An 18,999-nucleotide genomic window follows, 5' to 3' on the forward strand; every position below is an offset into this window, starting at 1 on the left:
ACATCTGCTATAATTCATGGTACATATAAACTGAGAGCCAGTTTGGACTAGGCATCAGACTAGAACCTGGGAGATCATGAGTTCTAGTCCCATCTTAGCACAAAGCCAGTTGGGTGATCTTGGGCCAGTGCCCCCCCCTGTCTCAACCCTAGAAAGGAGGCAGTGGCAAACCACTTCCAAAAGACCTTGAGAAGAAACTGCAATATTAGTCCAGGCAGTTGACAGGAGTTACTGATACAAAGGCACAACAACAAATACCTCAAACTCCCCCAAATATTCTTTCTGGAAGTTTCCTTTCTGGAGCTCATTCTCCTTTTTCTGTTATTTGCACTCTTGCCCTTGACAAGTGTAATTGTGGGTTGGGGTCAGGAAATGAAAAACATTCTTTGATTTGCAGGTCATTGATTATGGAGGAAAATATTTTGCTTGATGATATTTGGATGCATTCATGAGGGGGAGAACATTTTACTTTTAAAGAAGTGTTAAGTGGGGCATACATTTTCAGTTGACAGAAGAAAAAAAGCAAGAGTTATATTTGTTTCAGTGATATGGTAGGTTCTAGATAATAGAAAATCATGAATACCTAATATAGATAACACTACATTGGATCAATTTTCATATGAAGTGGAGTAATATAATCAGAATACCTAAATTTCTGAAGCTTGAAACACTTGCAAACTTTTCTAAACAGCATTTGCATTTATTTTCTGCAGAGTTGCATGGCCCTTAATGAAGACAAAACAAATTTGGTGCTAGAGAACACAGTAGCTACTTTTCACAAGAGCAGGCTTGATGCTGAATATAGAACTGCAACTGTACAACTACGAGCTATGGATGTAAGCCTTCCATTTTGCTACTTGACAAATGAACTTGAAAATATATCTAATATATGTATAGTTATTTATAAGAGAGTTGCTCACATAGATTATAGTTCCTAGATAATATCTAGGTTAGCGTTTCCTTTCCTTTGTATGGACAAAATAATGAACATAAAAATAACTCCTATAATGGATTTCTTTGCTTCCTAAAAGAATNTAATAGTAAAGTTGGAAGGGACCTTGAAGGTCATCTAGTCCAACCCCCTGCTCAGGCAGGAAACCCTATACCATTTCGGACAAATGGCTGTCCAGTCTCTTCTTAAAAACTTCCAGTGTTGGAGCATTCACCGCTTCTGGAGGCAGGTTGTTCCACTGGTTAATTGTTCTCACTTGACTTGTCTTATGATAGTATTTTAATTAATAAAGATGAATATTTGTAGCTCAGGGTTGAAATGAGAGGTCCTTGGTGCTCTCTGAGGTTGGTTGTTTTCTTGCAGACGTTTCATTACCCAAACTGGGTAACATCATCAGTACTGTTAGTATTTTTGTGGGAATCAGATGCTGCAGACATGCCTTCTGCATATTTGTCAAGCTAGAAATGTATTCAAAAGTGCATGTTATCATACACATGATGTAAAAGTATCACATGAATATTAGCAGCTCTCCTACCTCTGGTTTTCAATGTGGGACTTTAGGTCATAAATTCTCATTTATTCATTGCCTATATGAACACTAAAATCGACTCAACATTGGCCAGGATGCAGAGCGACGAGTGAATTATCCACAAAGGCTATAATTTATGGGATTCCCATATGTTCTTTATGTTACCTTTGGGTCAGATATACAAAAATGAGGCCAATTATTTTTTTCAAATGAATGAATCTCATTTATAAACTTATTTATATATTATTGTACTATTTTGAAAGTTGGTGTAAGAGCATTGGGCCTTTGTAAGGATGATTTTTTATTTCCCTATGTTATTACTCCAAATTCATGGGAAAACGTTATTTTTTTTTGCTGTACAGTTTATCTTTAAGTAAGTCAAAATTCTTTGTGTTTTCCATATTCGGGAATACTATATATGAAGTTTAGTGAATGAGAATAATCTAAGATCATACTATGATTTTAACAAAGTATAGATACTCAGTTATTTGGGGACACAGCTACTAGATTAAAATTCAAGATCTCTACTTCAGGTTTTTTTCCGTATATATGGAAAAAGATCCCGGTTACAATTTATTAATATACAATAGTGTTAAATAATGTTTTGTTTACGTCTATACTAACCTAAACTGAGCTTGAAATAAATCATTTGTCATTGTCATCTATAGAGGCATTTTAATATTATTTTTTCTGGCAGCTCTTCATAATATATTTGAATCGATTCAAATAGATTGGCCTGATAATAGATAAACCAAATTGTTGGTTTATTAATTTATCTGTTGGCAATAAACAAATAGCTAAACTATTCTCTTTTGTCCACTAGAGGGCTCCTATTTATACTTCATTTATACAACGAAATTCTGTCACAATTTTCTTGACTCATGAAACCCAGAGTTAGAATGGATCAGCCATATGAAGACCATCTAGAACTCAAAAACTTTTCAGGATAATTGTTCTGTTGTCAAATTGTTTGTATTGTAGAACTAATGTTCAACCAAAATCTGACAGTTTCTAATGTAAGCCCTTTAATCAAAGCCTTTTCCTCCGTGCTGGCAGAGAGCACATCTGGGAGACAGCTGCTTGGTATTTGTCTTATTGTTATATTTTATACCAGGTTATCCGCATATCCTTCTTAAAATGTAGCATCCAGAATTGGGCAAGGTACTCGGGGGAACATCTGACTGATACGGCAAAAATAAAATAAATTCCTCAGTGACTTCTGAGGATTTGATTTTGGTTGGGTGCCAGTAAGTCAGTGCCAACTCTTAACAACCACACAGACCTGTTCCCGGATAATTTGTCTCCAACCTGACCCTTCAGGTCTTTCAGTGGTTCATCCATCACCCAGTGTAATTGATTTCTTGTTTCTGGTTGTCCTCTTTTTCACTTTCCTTTCACCTTAGCTAGCATTATAGGCTTTTCAAGAAAGTTAGGCCTTCGCACGTGTCCAAAATATGATAATTTGAGTCTGGTCACTTGTGCCTCAAGTGAGACCTTGCGATTGACTTGTTCTAAAGTTGTATTAGAAATTTTTCATTTAAAAATTTGCAGTTATAATCCCAGTGTCTTTTTCATGTGTGTGTGTGTGTGTGAGTGTAACTGCCAAGCATACAATCCTCACCTTTTATATGTGAGCTAGAATTTTCTAACTCCCAAATTAAAAACAAAAACAAAACTTGCATTAATTGCCTGCTTGTTTTAGCTTAGATAGTATAGTTTTCTGTTAAGCAAAAAAGTGGAAAAAAAACCAGAAAAGAAAGAAGAAAGATACAAATCAGTAGCCTCTGATCTTCTCTACAGCAATTAAAAGTAAAATTCTAAATTTGCCTCTTGCTCTATGGCAGTGTTTCTCAACCTTGACAATTTTAAGGCATGTGGACTTCAACTCCCAGAATTCCACAGCCAGCAATGCTGGCTGTGGAATTCTGGGAGTTGAAGTCCACATGCCTTAAAATTGTCAAGGTTGAGAAACACTGCTCTATGGTTACAACTCCTTTCTACAGTCTGTCCTATGTAATCATAAAAACTACAAATCATATGTTCATTTTGGGGGATGATGCAAAAAGTCCCAAAGGGGTTTCGATGTTAATGAAATTGGGTATTTCTTGTTATGTGTGTGTGGGCGGGGGAGGGAAGACGATGGTTTTAAAAGATGCCTAAAAGTTGATTTAGTAATAAGTTAGTTATCATTATCTCCCTGTAGCCTGAAAAAAATCATATGGTATGATCTGTTTTTAAAATATTAAATGGCCTATAGTTTTCCATACTGCTTTTTCAAAAAATTCATCCAAGACAAAAAATTTCAATGGATTGTCTGTTTTGAATGAAAGCTGAATGTGAGCCAGCCCATACAAACAAGAACTAAGTAGTGAGAAGCAGAGAATGTAGATTGCACTTCTACTTTTAATAGATGCATCTATACATTTTAAACTCGATTTAGTTGGTGGGCTTGGGGCTCCAGTGGGGCGTTCTTCACTGGAGATGGTTGGCAGGATAAGAAGACTTTGTCCCTATGCTGTCGGTCCCTTTGGTTTTAATTTTTATGTAACCCTTCTTAATTTAATTTAATTGTATTTATATTTAATTTAATTGTTTAATTAAATTTAATTGTTTTTATATTTATCTTTTTTACCATTTATTAAGCCGCCCACAGTTGCCTTATCAGTAAGCTAGAGGGCATATAAATTTAATAAATAAATGAATAAAAATAAAATACACCAGGAGGTGACATGGATCGAATAATCAGGTGACCAGGTTAACAGACCCAAGGATCCTGTCTACTGCATCAAGAGTTACAGGATCTAATTTTTTCCAACTAACTGAATAGTATTGTGATTCATTTGTGTTAAGTAGGCATGCCCAGTCGGAGTACAGCTCCTAGCAGTTTCAAATGATTTAATCTGTCATTCAAGAAAATTCTTCACCCAGCCTTTAGATGTTTTTGTGGTCCATCTCTTCCTAGAAGAGAATGGGGCATCTTAAAAAATACCGCTGGCATGTATCTGTCGAGGCAATAAGGCTGACCCCAGAGAACCACTGCCAATACATAAATGTTGGGCTAAGTGATCAAATAGCCTGCCTTGGCTTGAGGGAACTTCATCTGTAATTTCTATCGTTGAAGAATAGTCTGAATTATCAAATGTTTATCTTATATCACGGATATTGTAGTTTGTCAAGTGCTTGTCATCTCAGATTGATAACAAACTGACATGGCAGCCATCAGATGTTACTGCTGGACTTGTATCAATTGGTGTATTGTACATTCTGGAGGCTTAACTCTGATTAATGTTTTATTGGATTTTCTTGAAGCCAGTAAAGCTTTCATAAACACAGTTTAGCCTTTTGTTTTAATCTCTTTTATTTATTCCAGCAACAAATTTCTGACCTGGACGTAAAGAAGAATTCTCTTTTGATGAAGTGTAAAAGTTTACTGAGCACTGCTAAAAAAGTTTGTAACCTTGGTATGGATCAAAACCTTCCAGAAGATGTCTATAAGGTAAATATCACAGTAAAAAGATGATACACACACACATACACACACACAAACACACATATATATAAAGACACATATGCATAGTACTCTTCAACCTTTTTCTCCAGGTCACATGATCAAAATTCGGGCACTTAGCAACTGGTATGTATTTATGATAGTTGCACTGTCTTGGAGTCATGTGATCACCATTTGTAATCTTCCCAGCCGGTTTCCGACAAGCAAAGTCAATGGAGGAAGTCAGATTGCTTAAGAACCGCAGGATTTATTTAACAGCTAGCGGAAAAAAGGTCATCAAATGGGGCTCAATTTACTTAAAAACTCTGTTGCTTAGCAGTGGAAATTTTGGGCTCAGTTTTGGTCATGAATTGTATAGGATTTTAAACATTAAAACTAGCGGTATGGATCATGTTCAGATTGATTAAAAGCCCATGAAGCCCCAGAAGTACCTACTAGACAGGTCCTCAGCATCTGGCTGATAGTTGATTTACAGTATTGGGAAACTTCATTTCGGCACATTTTTCAAAGACAAACCTTTCTCTTATTCAACACAAATAATCCAAAGGAGTGCCGCAGTTTGTAGATTACCTGTAGTTCTCATATTATCTCTAGGTCACAAAGGCTACTTGAGGCTGTTTTTCAAATTCATGAATGTTTCCAGTTGCCAATTCAATACTTTTATGCTCTCATCTAATTGAAAAGTCAAGGAGACATAGAATTTAATGTTATCGGATTTCAGAAGTTTCTAAAACATCATTCTCCATTAGTATTTCTTCAAATTGCATTCAAATCCTTGCACTTGTTGCCCACAAAGCCTCCAGTGGATGAGTAGATTTTAATCAGCTAGCATTACTTTCTTAGGAAAGAAGAGAAAACATAAACATTTCTGTGTCCTTATCTTTATTAAGAGGGATTTGTCACTGGAACCATACATTTAGATTTTGGTCAAAGAAGGATGCTATAATACATTTTATTCCTTGTCTACTACTGAAGATTTCCTTGAAATATTGTAGGCATTATTGCAAAATAATGCCCTTTTATTTTTCTATTTTCTCTTGAACCTTGCACAAACACCTCTTTATTTTTCTATTAGTCATGATCAATTGTATTTTTGTGTATGTAGCAGGAGTCCAAAAACATTTATCTGGGAGCGTAACTTATCCAAAAAGTTGTGGAATCAATAGCTTATCAGAAATTCACCATGTCACTTACCACGCTTACTACTTTGTTCCTTTATTCTTTGAAGAACATGATAAGAAGCATCACAACTTTGCAACTGGATAATAGCATGTTGCTAAAGTTGTATTGGATGGTAGCATTGCACAATTATGGGAACAATCCCCCTTTTCACTTCAAGCAATAGAGGAAGCTTGAAGTTGTCCTTTGGTAATGGGATGCTACAATAAATCAATTTCCACTCCCTTTTTTGCTTGAAAGTGAGTAGTGAAAATCTATCACAGTTGTTCCCTTCTGCCATCTCATGTTTATGAAAGGTTATCTGTATCAAGGCAGCGAGACACAAACTAGAAGCAAACAGCTAGGGCCTTGTAGCAAAAAGGCCATGCGTGCACAAAGGAACATACTAAACATCAACAGATGTTTGTGCAGAGTAATTATTTTACACAAATTTTACTCCATCTTTTTAGGCATTCCTGGACCTTCCAAGTACAGTAGATGAAATTGATGCTCTGCTGAATGAGGAGAAAACAAGAGCTTCATGTTTCACAGGCCTCAATGCTTCAGTATGTACTCCCAGTATTGCATTATACTATATTATGTGCATTATGTAAAAATTAATAATCATAGTCTTTGGTGGCGGCGGCAGCTAAGTAGCAGGAATAATGTGTTGTAAATACCATTAGAATTCCAAGTAATTTGTTCAAGGTCAAATATACTCTGTGCTGCTGTTCTTTTAAAAATGAAGAAGAAAAAACAGGTTAGGAAATGAGGAAAAAAGAGCTCTAGTTTACTAGATCCAGTTTTACTTTAAAGGCAATTACCTCTTCGCAGCACCTTCCCCCAATCATATTTGAATGACAGATACGTTTCCACAGTTGAAGAAAACAAACAGTATTCAGTTATAATATATTGTACAGAACTAAAGAAATGTGGGCAGAAGTTAGCTTTTTAATCCTACATTTCCTTTAATTCAAAAAAATTATTGCTGCAACCATGTTGTATTTGATCAGAGCAGATCCTATTTAGAACATATAAGTCAACGTTAAGTATGGTCATACTCTCATAAGACACAACCTTGGATTCTTCTTGCTTGAGATAATAATATGCAAACAAGCTACCAAGTTTAATATAATCTTACTGTGTGTGGAAGTAATCAGTATTTTTACTTCAGATGTGGATAGTTAAAGTTCTGCATTGTCCATTCAAAAGATAATGCCCTTTAACCAAACCAGGTTTTTTCTTCCCAGGTTATTGAAGAGTATAATAAAAGAGTTAAAGAAATAGCACAGACGACAATAGAACTGGAGGAAAAGAAAAAGGAGCTGGACAGCTATAGGCGAAATATTTCACAGGTACTCATTATTACTGTTACTTTCACTATTCTCTTTGTCCTGAAATAAATATCCATGAAGGAATTATATTGTAAGATACAGCATAAATGATAATTGGCTGTAAAATTCTGTCATTTGTTGTGTGCTGCCTGGAATCGCTTTTAGTGAGACAGGTGGATATATAAATTAAAATCATAAACAAATATAAAAGCATACAGGGAAAAATTGTTTGTAAGTTGCCCAGAGGGTAAATAGATGGCCATTTTTTTTCCTTTGAACGACTCTATCCCTTGCATCGGTGTGGAGTCGGGGCAACTGAATGGAGCTCAAGCGTTTACTGGCTGGATGACCTTCCTGACACCTATGCTAAGTTTGCAGCAGACATTTATTCATTGCGCCCAGAGAGAGAAATATCTCCCGCTGCCTAGGGTTGAATTCACAACTTTCTGATTGTGAAGCGAGAGCTCCATCTCTAGGCCACTATGCCACTCTAGTAGGTGGGTGGCCAGATAAATCCAGTCAATCAATCAATCAATCAATCAATCAATAGTATCATAGCTGTATCAGAAGCACTGAGATGCTTCTGGGTTGAAAGGATTAGCCAATGACATCACCGTTGCCCAGGGGACACCTATTTGGGAGCTCCTTTCATGTCCCCGGCAGGAGCTGGAGTGAAAGACGGGAGCTCACCCTGCCCTATGGCAGCACTTAGGTCTCAAACACCGGCTTGCTAACCTCCAACCCATCGTCCTAACCACGTGAACCACCATGCTCCTTATTAAATAAATAAAGGCCAAAAGAACCAAATAAGGTAAATTATAATTGTCTACCCAAGCATTTCAGCTTGCCTCCTGAAGCCAGGATGACTTTTCAATTTTAATGCCTTTTGGAAAGCTGTTAAAGCCTGACTCTTCTGAAAACCTTTTACGGATTGATCGCAAAGCCATTGATTCCAAAATTAGTGTGGAATTGCAGCCTATTCCAGCCATAATGTGGTAACACTAGCATTCATTCCTACTAGGTAGCGGGAGGATTGGAAATGATGGCAGCCAACTGAAGAGCAAATTTGAGCAATATGGCCTTGTGTACATCAGTATGTCTAAACAGAGATGGGATGGGAGTTTCACCCACCTAGTGGCCCCTGATAAATAAATTAACCTGATGATGGTATCTATTGATGCCCATGAAGATTACCAAAATGCACTGTGAGGATGCGGAATCAACATGGTACAAGACAACATTGCCTACATTTACTTTCCATGAAGCAATGTTGATGCATGGAATAATTTGAAATAAGTAATTCAGAGCCTGGATACATCTATAATTTCTGATCACTGTGCAGGTAGATAAGTAATTAAGACCACTATTAATTAATGATATATTGAATGCTTAATTCCAGCATCTTCTGTACTACTGGTGATGGAATCTTTATTGTCATTTCTCTTATGACCAGTCTTTTTTTTTTTTAGGTTAAGGATAGGTGGCTGAACCCTTTGAAACAGATGATTGAACAAATAAATGAAAAGTTCAGCAGCTTTTTTAGCTCTATGCAATGTGCAGGGGAGATAGATCTTCATACAGAAAATGAGGTATGATTATAAAAGTGATACATTCCTTTATAAGGGGAAAACACCTCCCACATGCATACATTTTCAATTAAACAATGGGCAGTAGAGTGCATATTTTTGAAGTTTGTATACTGTCATTTAGAAAAAAACTATCCAAGGCAATAGCTTGTTTCCTTGGAATATATAAACACTTTAAAAAAAGTAAATTATCATATTCCTAGTTAAATTCTGGCAGTCCATGCATAAGGTCTGTGAATAACGTTGACACGATGCAACTTTAACTGGTTTCAACTGCAACACTTAATATACTCCCTCTACATTAAAAACTAACAGAGCTCTACCTAGTAGCACATCAATTTGGGGGACAGATGTTTTGGACTGTATTTTCCACAATCTTTTGCCCCTGGCCATATTGGCAGAACTGATGCAAATTGTATTCTAAAGCATCTGTGGGACATCAGTGCCCATCTTTTGCCATAAGTAAAAAGTAATGATGCATAGAGCATACTGAAAGAAGTAGGGTAATCCAAATATAGTCTGGCTCACTTTGCCTAATTGAGTTCTGTTGAGCAAAGTAAATAGATGCAGCTACATATATACATAATTCTATATCTAGAATATAACTAAGGAAAAAAGCTCATTGTCAACCCAAATATATGAGGCAAAGAAGGCAGGTCCAGCTTCAGTGGTATCTCTGATTGTACCTTCCTTCTGTATTATTGAATGGCTGCCATGTACACTTTCAGTCACTAGAGCAAGCATGGGCAGCTATGGCAACCTTATGACCTGTGGACTTCAGCTCCCAGAATTCCTGAGCCAGCTCAGGAATTCTGGGAGTTGAAGTCCAACAGGTCATAAAATTGCCATAGTTGCCCAACCCTGCACTAGAAGACTGGATTGCAAACTTCATTGGGTGACTCTGAATCTACCCAGCTTCTCTCACCAAATTGTTATGTTACTGTGGTTCTGATAAATTAGGGAATTGTTCATATACGTAAGCCACTCTGAGTTGAAAGAGAAATGTTAGCATAAAAATACAATGAATAAATAAACAGGTTTAAGTCAGATTGGTATGCTTTTCAAGTCAAACCAAGAATGCTTCTTAGCCTCAGCCCCATTTCTAGCAATAAGAAGCTCTTGGGAGAATCCATAAGTACTTAATGAGTATACACGTGCTATTTACTATCATCTACCTGCCATATTAATAAGCATTTCATTTTGGGAGGACAATAAAGTTCATTCATCATAGCAAATTTTCTGATTACTTGAAAATAAAAAGTAGTGCACATAGTGGTATTGATCAAAGCCTGGAGACTCCAAAAATCTAGAAATGTTCATACTTTCTCCATATGTGTCAGCACAGAGTCTTAATCTACTATAACTCAGAAGTCTTGGAAGAAAGCACGTACTATAAGTTGTCTGCTCTACAGTATTTTTTTGAGCATTGGAGTAACAATATCAGAAGAATTCTGTACACTTTGTAGAAAACTGGGCGTTTCATTCACTTTTTTCTCATGGTATTTATCATCATTTGGACTCTGATTTGGGGTCCTCCCAGGTGCTTCATTCAAACTGTCTGAAATCTTTGGCTTTGTGGATTGCATTCCACTTCTGCCTAGCTTGCAAAAGTCAGTTCCTGCTAATAGACAGCCAGTTTCTCTTCCTTGTGGCCACCACTGGCAAAAATTGACCGGATATAGCATAATCACTCTTCTGTAATCATGGTCCTTCTCTGGGGAAAAGCCTTCTTAGCAGTAGTGCCTGATTCCTTAGAATCTCTGGGCACATCCTTCTTGGACTTAAGCAGCCATTATCTGCATGGCACATAGCTTTGGTATCATCCATTGGGTTGGCCTAACAGTCCTTTGCACCTCATTGGATTGGTTGACTGAAACACCGCAGGGACCAAAGAAATACAAAACTAAGGGTCTCTTGCTGGATGGCTAAATCTGAGTTTAAAAAGAGAAACTATCTAAGTTTATCTCTCGGTTACATCCATCATCTCAATTCCTCCTCACTTGGATATTATAATTCAGCAATAACACATGACTTTCCCCAAGATATCAGGACCATCACTACTTCAGCCACCTTTTTCCACCTATTGCTCATCCCAGACTTTCCCGTATGTACTGCTCTCTTTTAGAATTAATGCATCTTAAAATGCCGTTATGCTTCTTGTGATCCATATAACTAGCAGTGATGCCTGCTGAGCCAATTCTGCTTCAGAACAGGGCGTGCAATCCTTTATTTTTGCAAGGTGCATGTGTCTGACCTAAAGTCCAGGACATCACTCTGTATATAAGATTTTCCACAATTCCTTCTTGCCTTTCTACCCTCTGCTTTTCTACCGGTCTTCCTTGCTGCCATCACCACCAGGTGACTCTGCTAATTTCCTGATAGCACTTTGGTGATTGAGCTTATCATACCTGTTCCATCTGTTTCACAGAACATTCACCTATTTACCAATAGAGCAGATTTTGTACTTCAGAGCAAAAGGAAATACAGTACATATCAACAAATCTCTATTTCCTCTATCTCACTGTGTGGTTCCTTTGTTCTAGTTTCACAGCAGACATCACACTGGTCTTACAATTAATCTTTTTTGCCATGATCAGTGATAGACAGTCAAAGTTCTGTCATCTTAACTTAATTTTCTGTTTTCTTCTCTCCTAAAAGTACTAAAAATTACTCCTATTGTCTGTAAAAGTTTACCTCATGGCCATTTCCTCCAGCCATTGCTCCATTCAGAATTTGTTGGTGTTTTCATAGTTGACACAAACTGTTTTCTCAAGCCTTTTGCCAATCTCAACCCATTTTAATCTCCTTTGCCACCACCCTAAAATCAGTCTCTGATTCTCACAACTGTATCACATATTTTTTGGAAACAATGCCACAGTATATACAGTATTTTTACCATCCGAAACCCAGCCTGGAGTTGCTGTTGCTGAGAAGTCTGAACTTTTCATGCTCCATCCCTATACCTGAATAATTTAGATGTCTGTCTTTTGCCTATGATGCTGAATTTTTTTCCAATATAATCTTGGTAAAAGTCTCCCTATCAGCAGCTATACTACTGGAAATAATTTTACAATCTTTAAATGTCCAGTGTAACTGGTGTACTGGGGTACGCATTATATAGCCCAGTTTTTTTTTTATTACAGCCCATCTTTGTCTGCTTCTTGGAATGGAAGAGGTCTTATCATGATAATTTGTCAATTGAATAGTCAAAACAATCTTCCTATCTTATCAGTTGTTGAAGGAATTGCCCTTTGTAGGCATCAGAACTCATTCAAATTGTGACATCCGTCTGATACAATTGTGGTCTGTAGTCATGGTGTCAACTTACCAACTTCATTAGTACCAGTGTCCATGTAACTGAGATGTTTCCTATGGCCATATAGAGATATATGGAGGTAGCCTTGAACAAGGGATGTAAGAGTGATTAATTAAATACCTTGTCAGCCCTGAGAAAGACAAGGGAGTGAGAAAGAAACTCGAGATAACTTCACTTTATCTTTTTTATAAGACAAACTAGACAAAACCCAGTGAAACTTTCAAGCTTTTGTTGTTGGTTTATAGAGTTTCAGCTTTTGTCTGTTTTCTGACCTTGTCAACATATAGGAGTAAGGAGCTTATTGGTCCTAAAAGCAGTATTAAATTAATGGTGTTACTTGCCCCTAGTCATTAAAAAAAAACTTTCTATCCATCCATCCATACCATAAAAATGTACAGGCTGCTGGGTCTTCAAGTAGTAATCCGTGCATTCATGAAACCATCCTCCTTCCCATCTCAAGTACTTTCTGAGTATCTGTTACCTTACAGTTCCCTTTGCAGTGACCTTAAGGGCATTGAGGCAAGAACCAGAATGGGACCACTCACCACGGCCAATTCCCCACGGACACGTCAACACAGCCAACTTGCTCTGGCCAATTCTCTGCAGCCAACTTGCCACGGCCAACTTGCTGCAGGACAACTTGCCAGGGGATTCACTTAGTTCTTTTTGTTGACCACATTTTCATCAACATTATTTTATCTCTTGTATCAAAGGAAATCATTCCTATGACTACCAGCTTTTGTAATGTTTTGATGAATAATAAAAGGAACTTGTCCTGTGGCAAGCTGGCCCATGGCACATTGGCCACGGCAAGTTGTCCTGCAGCAAGTTAGCTACAGAGAGTAGGCTACCGTGAGTTGCCCATGGCAAGCTGTTATAGACCTGGCAAGAATAGCATTCCATTCATACATAGTAGGTTCCTGTCTCCAGTTATAAAGTCCACCTCAGCTATCAAAGAGGGTTGTGCACAAACAAATAATCCATATGTATGAATACATAGATGATACTTCAGAAAACCACAGTTAGAAATAAGCAATCTGTTCTTCTAAAGAAAAATAACGCATTTTGACATAATTTCCATTTATTTTACTGGAGGAACTGCTAGCAAATTTACAAACCATCTGACTGACATAAGACTTGCTCGAGAGTACCCAGTGAGATACCTGGCTTTGATAACAAGCAAGGTGAATTGTTTTTCCATGCTGGATTTTTCTTCAGCAGGTGAAGAAAACACTAGCAACAGTGCCAACACTTCTTCCCCTGTTCTGTTGCCCCAGCAACAACTTAAGGCACCAACCTAAGAGAAAAATAAAGGGAGTACTTATTGCGAAAATTATGCAAAATAGGGAAATATTTTTATTGTTCAAGAGTTTAAAGATTGGTTTGAGGAAACATTTGAACAATATGCAAAATATGTGTTTATTTTTTTTTGTTGCTAATACAGGTAGTCTTCAACTTACTTTTGAGTCCAAAATTATTGCTAAGTGAGAAACCTGTTGAGTTTTGCCCCATTTTACGACAACACAGTTGTTTAAGTGAATCACCACAGTTGTTAAACTAGTAATACCATTGTTAAGTGAATCTGGCTTTCCCATTGACTTTGCTTGTCAGAAGGTCACAAAAGGGGATCACGTGATCCTGGCTCACTGGCAACCATCATCAATATGAACCACTTGTTAAGCATCTGAATGTAAATCAAGTGACCATGGGGATGCTGCAACAGTCCTAAGTGTGAAATACGGTCATAAGCCACTTTTCTCAGTGCCATTATAACTTCGAATGGTCACTGAATGAACTGTTGTATGTCAAGGTCTACCTGTAGTGCATTGTTTCTTAATTGTGCTTGTGTCCTTTTTGTCCTTCCATAGGAGTTTAAAGCAGCTTCAACATAGATCTCCAGCTATTCTATTCCATTGATAGAAGCCCTGCTTAGTATTGGGTGTAAAGGGCACACTGACTTCATCACCTGGTTCCCTAATCTTGTCCTTCATTCACATTCACATGAATGAAGTCTTCCTGCAGGATTGAAACTTAGCACAGCATAGAGACTAGGGAGTGGCTTGGAGTAAGACAACAATGTTGTGTATGGTCCAGTGTTGCTTATAATTTCAATACCTTGCCCACATTGAATACCTAAACAGGAATTTAGGGGAAGCATAACTATAATTTAACTGGGATATCAGAACTGACAAACCATGATTTGCCACCCGACTTTGAAATCATGTCTGCAGGGTCTGAACAGTGAACCATAGTCATGTTTCTTTCTGGACCTGCAGAGGCACAATCATCAGTTAGCTCAGTCATCAGGAATTAAAATGAGAGCAAATTAGAGATTGATATCAAGATGTGCGGCTGTTGTTTACCACATGCTTGGAAGCTCAGCGCTTGATCTGGCTTCTCAGTTATGGTTATGGTTAGTGCAAACCTTGCTTCGGTGTGGTATTTTGTCTTTTCAATTGATTAAGTCAGGGACTATATATATTTAAAGATCTCTGACCACAGGCATTTGTGTTTTGACAGGAAGAATATGACAAGTACGGGATTCGGATTAGGGTCAAATTCCGGAGCAGCACCCAACTTCATGAGTTGACTCACTACCATCAGAGTGGAGGAGAGAAAAGCGTTTCCACAATATTGTATTTAATGGCTTTGCAAGAACTCAACAGATGCCCTTTCAGAGTCGTTGATGAAATAAATCAGGTAAATATATGCTGATACTGGAAACAAAAGCTTCCTTCACTCTATTCAGTAGCAGAGAAGAAATATTGCTCTTTATTTCTTTACAGGGAATGGATCCAGTTAATGAAAGGAGAGTCTTTGATGTGGTAGTAGAAAATGCCTGCAAAAAGAGCACTTCACAATACTTCTTTATTACACCAAAGGTGTGTAGCTGAAAACTCTGCATCTTATGTAGATTTTGTATAGACAAACCCGTCTATAGCTTATCTTTTTCCATTTTGCACAAATCAAATTATAAATCAGCTTTATTCTATCCGCAGCTGCTTAAATAGTATGTACATTCATACTCACCCTTAATGTAATTTTTAATGTTTAATCTTTCCTTTAGGTAAGTTTTTTTTTTTTGTAATTTTGAAGCTAGAACTGAACCAATTTAATTTGGAGAAGAGTGTATATTGATTATTATCTGTGCACAATAATGTGAAGTCACAGCTGCCAGTTCTTTACTGGTGTTGGCCTTCATACTCATTGAGTTCTGCCCAAGAATCTAGGATGTCATAGGATCAGCGTAGTGTATTTACGCTGTGCGGCCTTTTGCAATTGACAGATTGAAATTTTGTCAATTTGCAGATTTTCTGATTAATTATTATTATTATTTTATCCCACCTAATAATACTATGTATTAGTCTAAAAATAGGGAATGATCACTCTGTTAAAAATTACAGACAATGAAAGTTATTCTCATTTCTGATTCTAAATTTGGATTTGCTTATTAGAAAATAAGTAATACTGATAGCCAAAAACATATAAAGCTTAGCTTTAAGTCAGGAGTGTCCAACCTTGGCAATTTTAAGACTTGTGGACTTCAACTCCCAGAATTCCCCAGCCAAGCATCATGGCTTGGTGGCAAATTAGAAGAAAGAAAATTAAATAATGAGAAATTGACAAGCAGAGTCTGAACAGTTCTTTCCTTTTCTCTTGATGTCATTCTCCTCCATGGTATTTGTTTAGGGCCACTTCTTTGATAGCAAGGCAGATAATAGTGGCCTCCACAGGAATAACATCATCTCGTAAATGCAAAATCTTCCTGACCCAAATGGATAGGTTACAACATTTATGTGATGATATCCCCAAGCATATTACATCATCTCCTCTCCCCCACCCCAGCCAAGAGATGCTCAAAGGCTGCATACTGAAAATGTTTGCTAAAACTCCAGCTGTTTTATAAACTAAATGTAAGCAATCAGAAGTAACCATCCCTGAATGTAATAAAATTAACTCTCAGGTAACTATGTATAGGTAGTCCTTGCTTAGTAACTGTCCTGTTTAGTAACCATTTGAAGTTATGACAGTGCTGAAAAAGGAACTTTATGACAGGTCCTCACACTTATGACTGTCACAGCATCCCTGCAGCCACACTTAATTGAGATCCGGGCACTTTACAACGGGTGGGCGTTTATTAACCGTTGCTGTGTCCTGAAGTCATATGATTTCTATTTTACATGTTTCACAGCTGGCTTCCAACAAGCAGTCAATGGAGATACAGGAAAACAGCAGTTGCTGTCTTATGTTGTCAGTCCCAGTCATAATTGTTAAACGAGGACTGCCTATATACCCTAACAATTCTGCCCCATGAATATATGCGTAAACAATTATTGTTGGTGTATTTGGAGAGGAAATAAGACTATCAGTTAAAGGAGCAATAAATTTGGCAAAAAGTTGATGGAGGGTATAGCTTCCCACAAGATAATTTGTTTATATACAAACTGAAACAAATTATCTGTGGGAAGCTATACCCTCCATCAACTTTTTGCCAAATTTATTGTTCCTTTTACTGATAGTCTTATGAATGTCCACTTATCATAATACTGGTTTCAAACTATTTTGAAGCTTCTTTGTTTTCTAGCAAGAATTTTAGGAAACATGTTTACTGGCATTACTCCAATTTCTTTTTCTTTTTTAAAAAGAATCTTAATAGTATGTATTTCTTCCTAGCCTTTTATTTTATTAATCTTTGCTTGTGCATATACAGGTAGTCCTCGACTTACAGCAGTTCATTTAGTAATTGTTTAAAGTTACAATGGCACTGAAAAAAGTGACTTATGACCATTTTTCACAGTTACAACCTTTGTAGCATCCCCATGGTCACATAATCAAAATTCAGATGCTTGGCAACTGGTTCATACTTATGACCGTTGCTGTGTCCCAAGATCATATGATAACCTTTTGACAAGCAAAGTCAATGGGGAAGCCCAATTATTAACTTATCAACTGCAGTTATTCACTTAACAACTGTGGCAAGAAAGGTTGTAAAATGGGACAAAACTCACTTAACAAATGTTTCTCTTAACAACAGAAATGTTGTGCTCAAATGTCATAAGTCGAGGACTACCTGTATACTATTTTTTCGATTAAAGGTAGCTCAACAACCAAGCTCAGAGAGCACCAAAGATCTCTCATAGTTTTTTTTTCTTTATTTATATATTCTGCAAACAGCAAAAAATCTCTTGGCTGTAACTGTTAATATCTTAATATAGTAGTGTTTATTTAATTGATCCAGCCCTGGAGCTGAAAATTAGTAGTGACAATAGAGAAACTGTTCACAATTTATTCTGCATATATTATCTTAACCTAGCTAGCAATATTGTCTATACTGTTGAACCAAATAGAATAGCAATACCAGAGAAAAACGGAATGTAGCTGCTATGGGGAACATTCAGTATATAACAACTAATAACCAAGCATGCTCGTTAAAGAATAAGTAATAAGATTGTTTAACAAAATACTTTTTCCTTGCTTCTTAACAGCTGTTGCAGAATCTCAGTTACGGAGACAAAATGACCGTATTATTGGTCTACAATGGATCACCTATGCTAGAATCAAACAAGTGGGACTTAAAAGCTTTCTTTAGAAGGAGGCGGAGATTTCAGCCATGATTAGCAGTAAAATATATATTCCTTTTTGAAACTGAAAAGAAAAATATTTGGAAAGATCAAGAATGAATGTATTTCTTAAAAGCACAATTTCTCTCTTGTAAAAGCCATTGATAGCCAATGTTTTATAAGACTGAAACACTAACCTTTTCTTTTATGCTCATTTTTCTCTGAAGAACTGTAGATATCAATTTGGAGGATAAATTGATAAAGGATATATTTTCTTATCAGCGATCAATTGTTTTAGATGAATTTGAGAAAAAAATGTTTTGCCAGTTGTTCACAACTTGGAAACCTTAATTACTTTGTTATAATACGCCTTATAAATACAGCCTTTGAATTAACTGGTAAACTGGTAGGTTCACCAAATCTGTTCAACAAAGTTTAACTGTTTAAATATCTGTTCTCCATAACTATGAGATACTGAACTATGAAAAGTAGTCTTTCCAATTGCTGCTAAATGATGATCTTAATTGTGTTCTGGAAGACTAAAATAATTTCAAGAATTTCTGAAATATATAAAATATGCAGTGTCTTTTTATCCTAATCTTAGGAGCAACCACTTGCTTGACTGGGTAATTTTATACAAGGTACCATTCTTACAACATGGGATATATTTACATTTTGTTCCATATGTTTGTCTTTTTTATAGGGAAAAATGCCAAATCTCTTTTTATATAATAAATATATATGGGAAATAGTAATTTATTTTCAGTTTTTTAACCCCTATTAAAATGGCAATAGAAATTGACTCAGTTTTTGGGTATTTCTAATAATCAAAAATATCCACTAAGTATGTCAGTCTTCAAATCATTTTTGATTAGCATATCAAAAGCATAAAGACTTTGAGACTGTTTTCATCAACAAGAAACATGAAATTTGTCTTTGAGAACCTAAGGAGCAAAATCTGTCTCCAGTAGAGAATATTATAGAGGAATAAGAGAAATGTGTAATTTCCATAATAATTATTTAAACTGCATTTTAAAAGTGAGACTCATGAGACA

The 18,999-nt window shown here is 36.6% G+C and overlaps 1 protein-coding gene across 1 annotated transcript in view; it reads left to right on the forward strand.

Annotated features, from left to right (window-relative positions):
* The window catches only part of SMC5 (structural maintenance of chromosomes 5), a 41,083-nt gene extending 22,432 nt beyond the window's left edge, over positions 1-18,651 (forward strand). The window contains exons 17-24 of the mRNA XM_015812478.1: positions 714-836; positions 4,852-4,977; positions 6,618-6,713; positions 7,398-7,502; positions 8,951-9,070; positions 14,904-15,083; positions 15,170-15,265; positions 17,870-18,651. Of these exons, the coding sequence (XP_015667964.1) occupies positions 714-836; positions 4,852-4,977; positions 6,618-6,713; positions 7,398-7,502; positions 8,951-9,070; positions 14,904-15,083; positions 15,170-15,265; positions 17,870-17,998 (975 nt within the window). The 3' untranslated portion in view covers positions 17,999-18,651. The remainder of the gene's footprint in view (positions 1-713; positions 837-4,851; positions 4,978-6,617; positions 6,714-7,397; positions 7,503-8,950; positions 9,071-14,903; positions 15,084-15,169; positions 15,266-17,869) is intronic.
* Positions 18,652-18,999: the final 348 nt, after the last annotated feature.

Source organism: Protobothrops mucrosquamatus, unplaced genomic scaffold (genome assembly GCF_001527695.2).
Source record: "Protobothrops mucrosquamatus isolate PMUCROS unplaced genomic scaffold, P.Mucros_1.0 scaffold87, whole genome shotgun sequence".
In the NCBI taxonomy this organism is placed as follows: Eukaryota; Metazoa; Chordata; class Lepidosauria; order Squamata; family Viperidae; genus Protobothrops; species Protobothrops mucrosquamatus.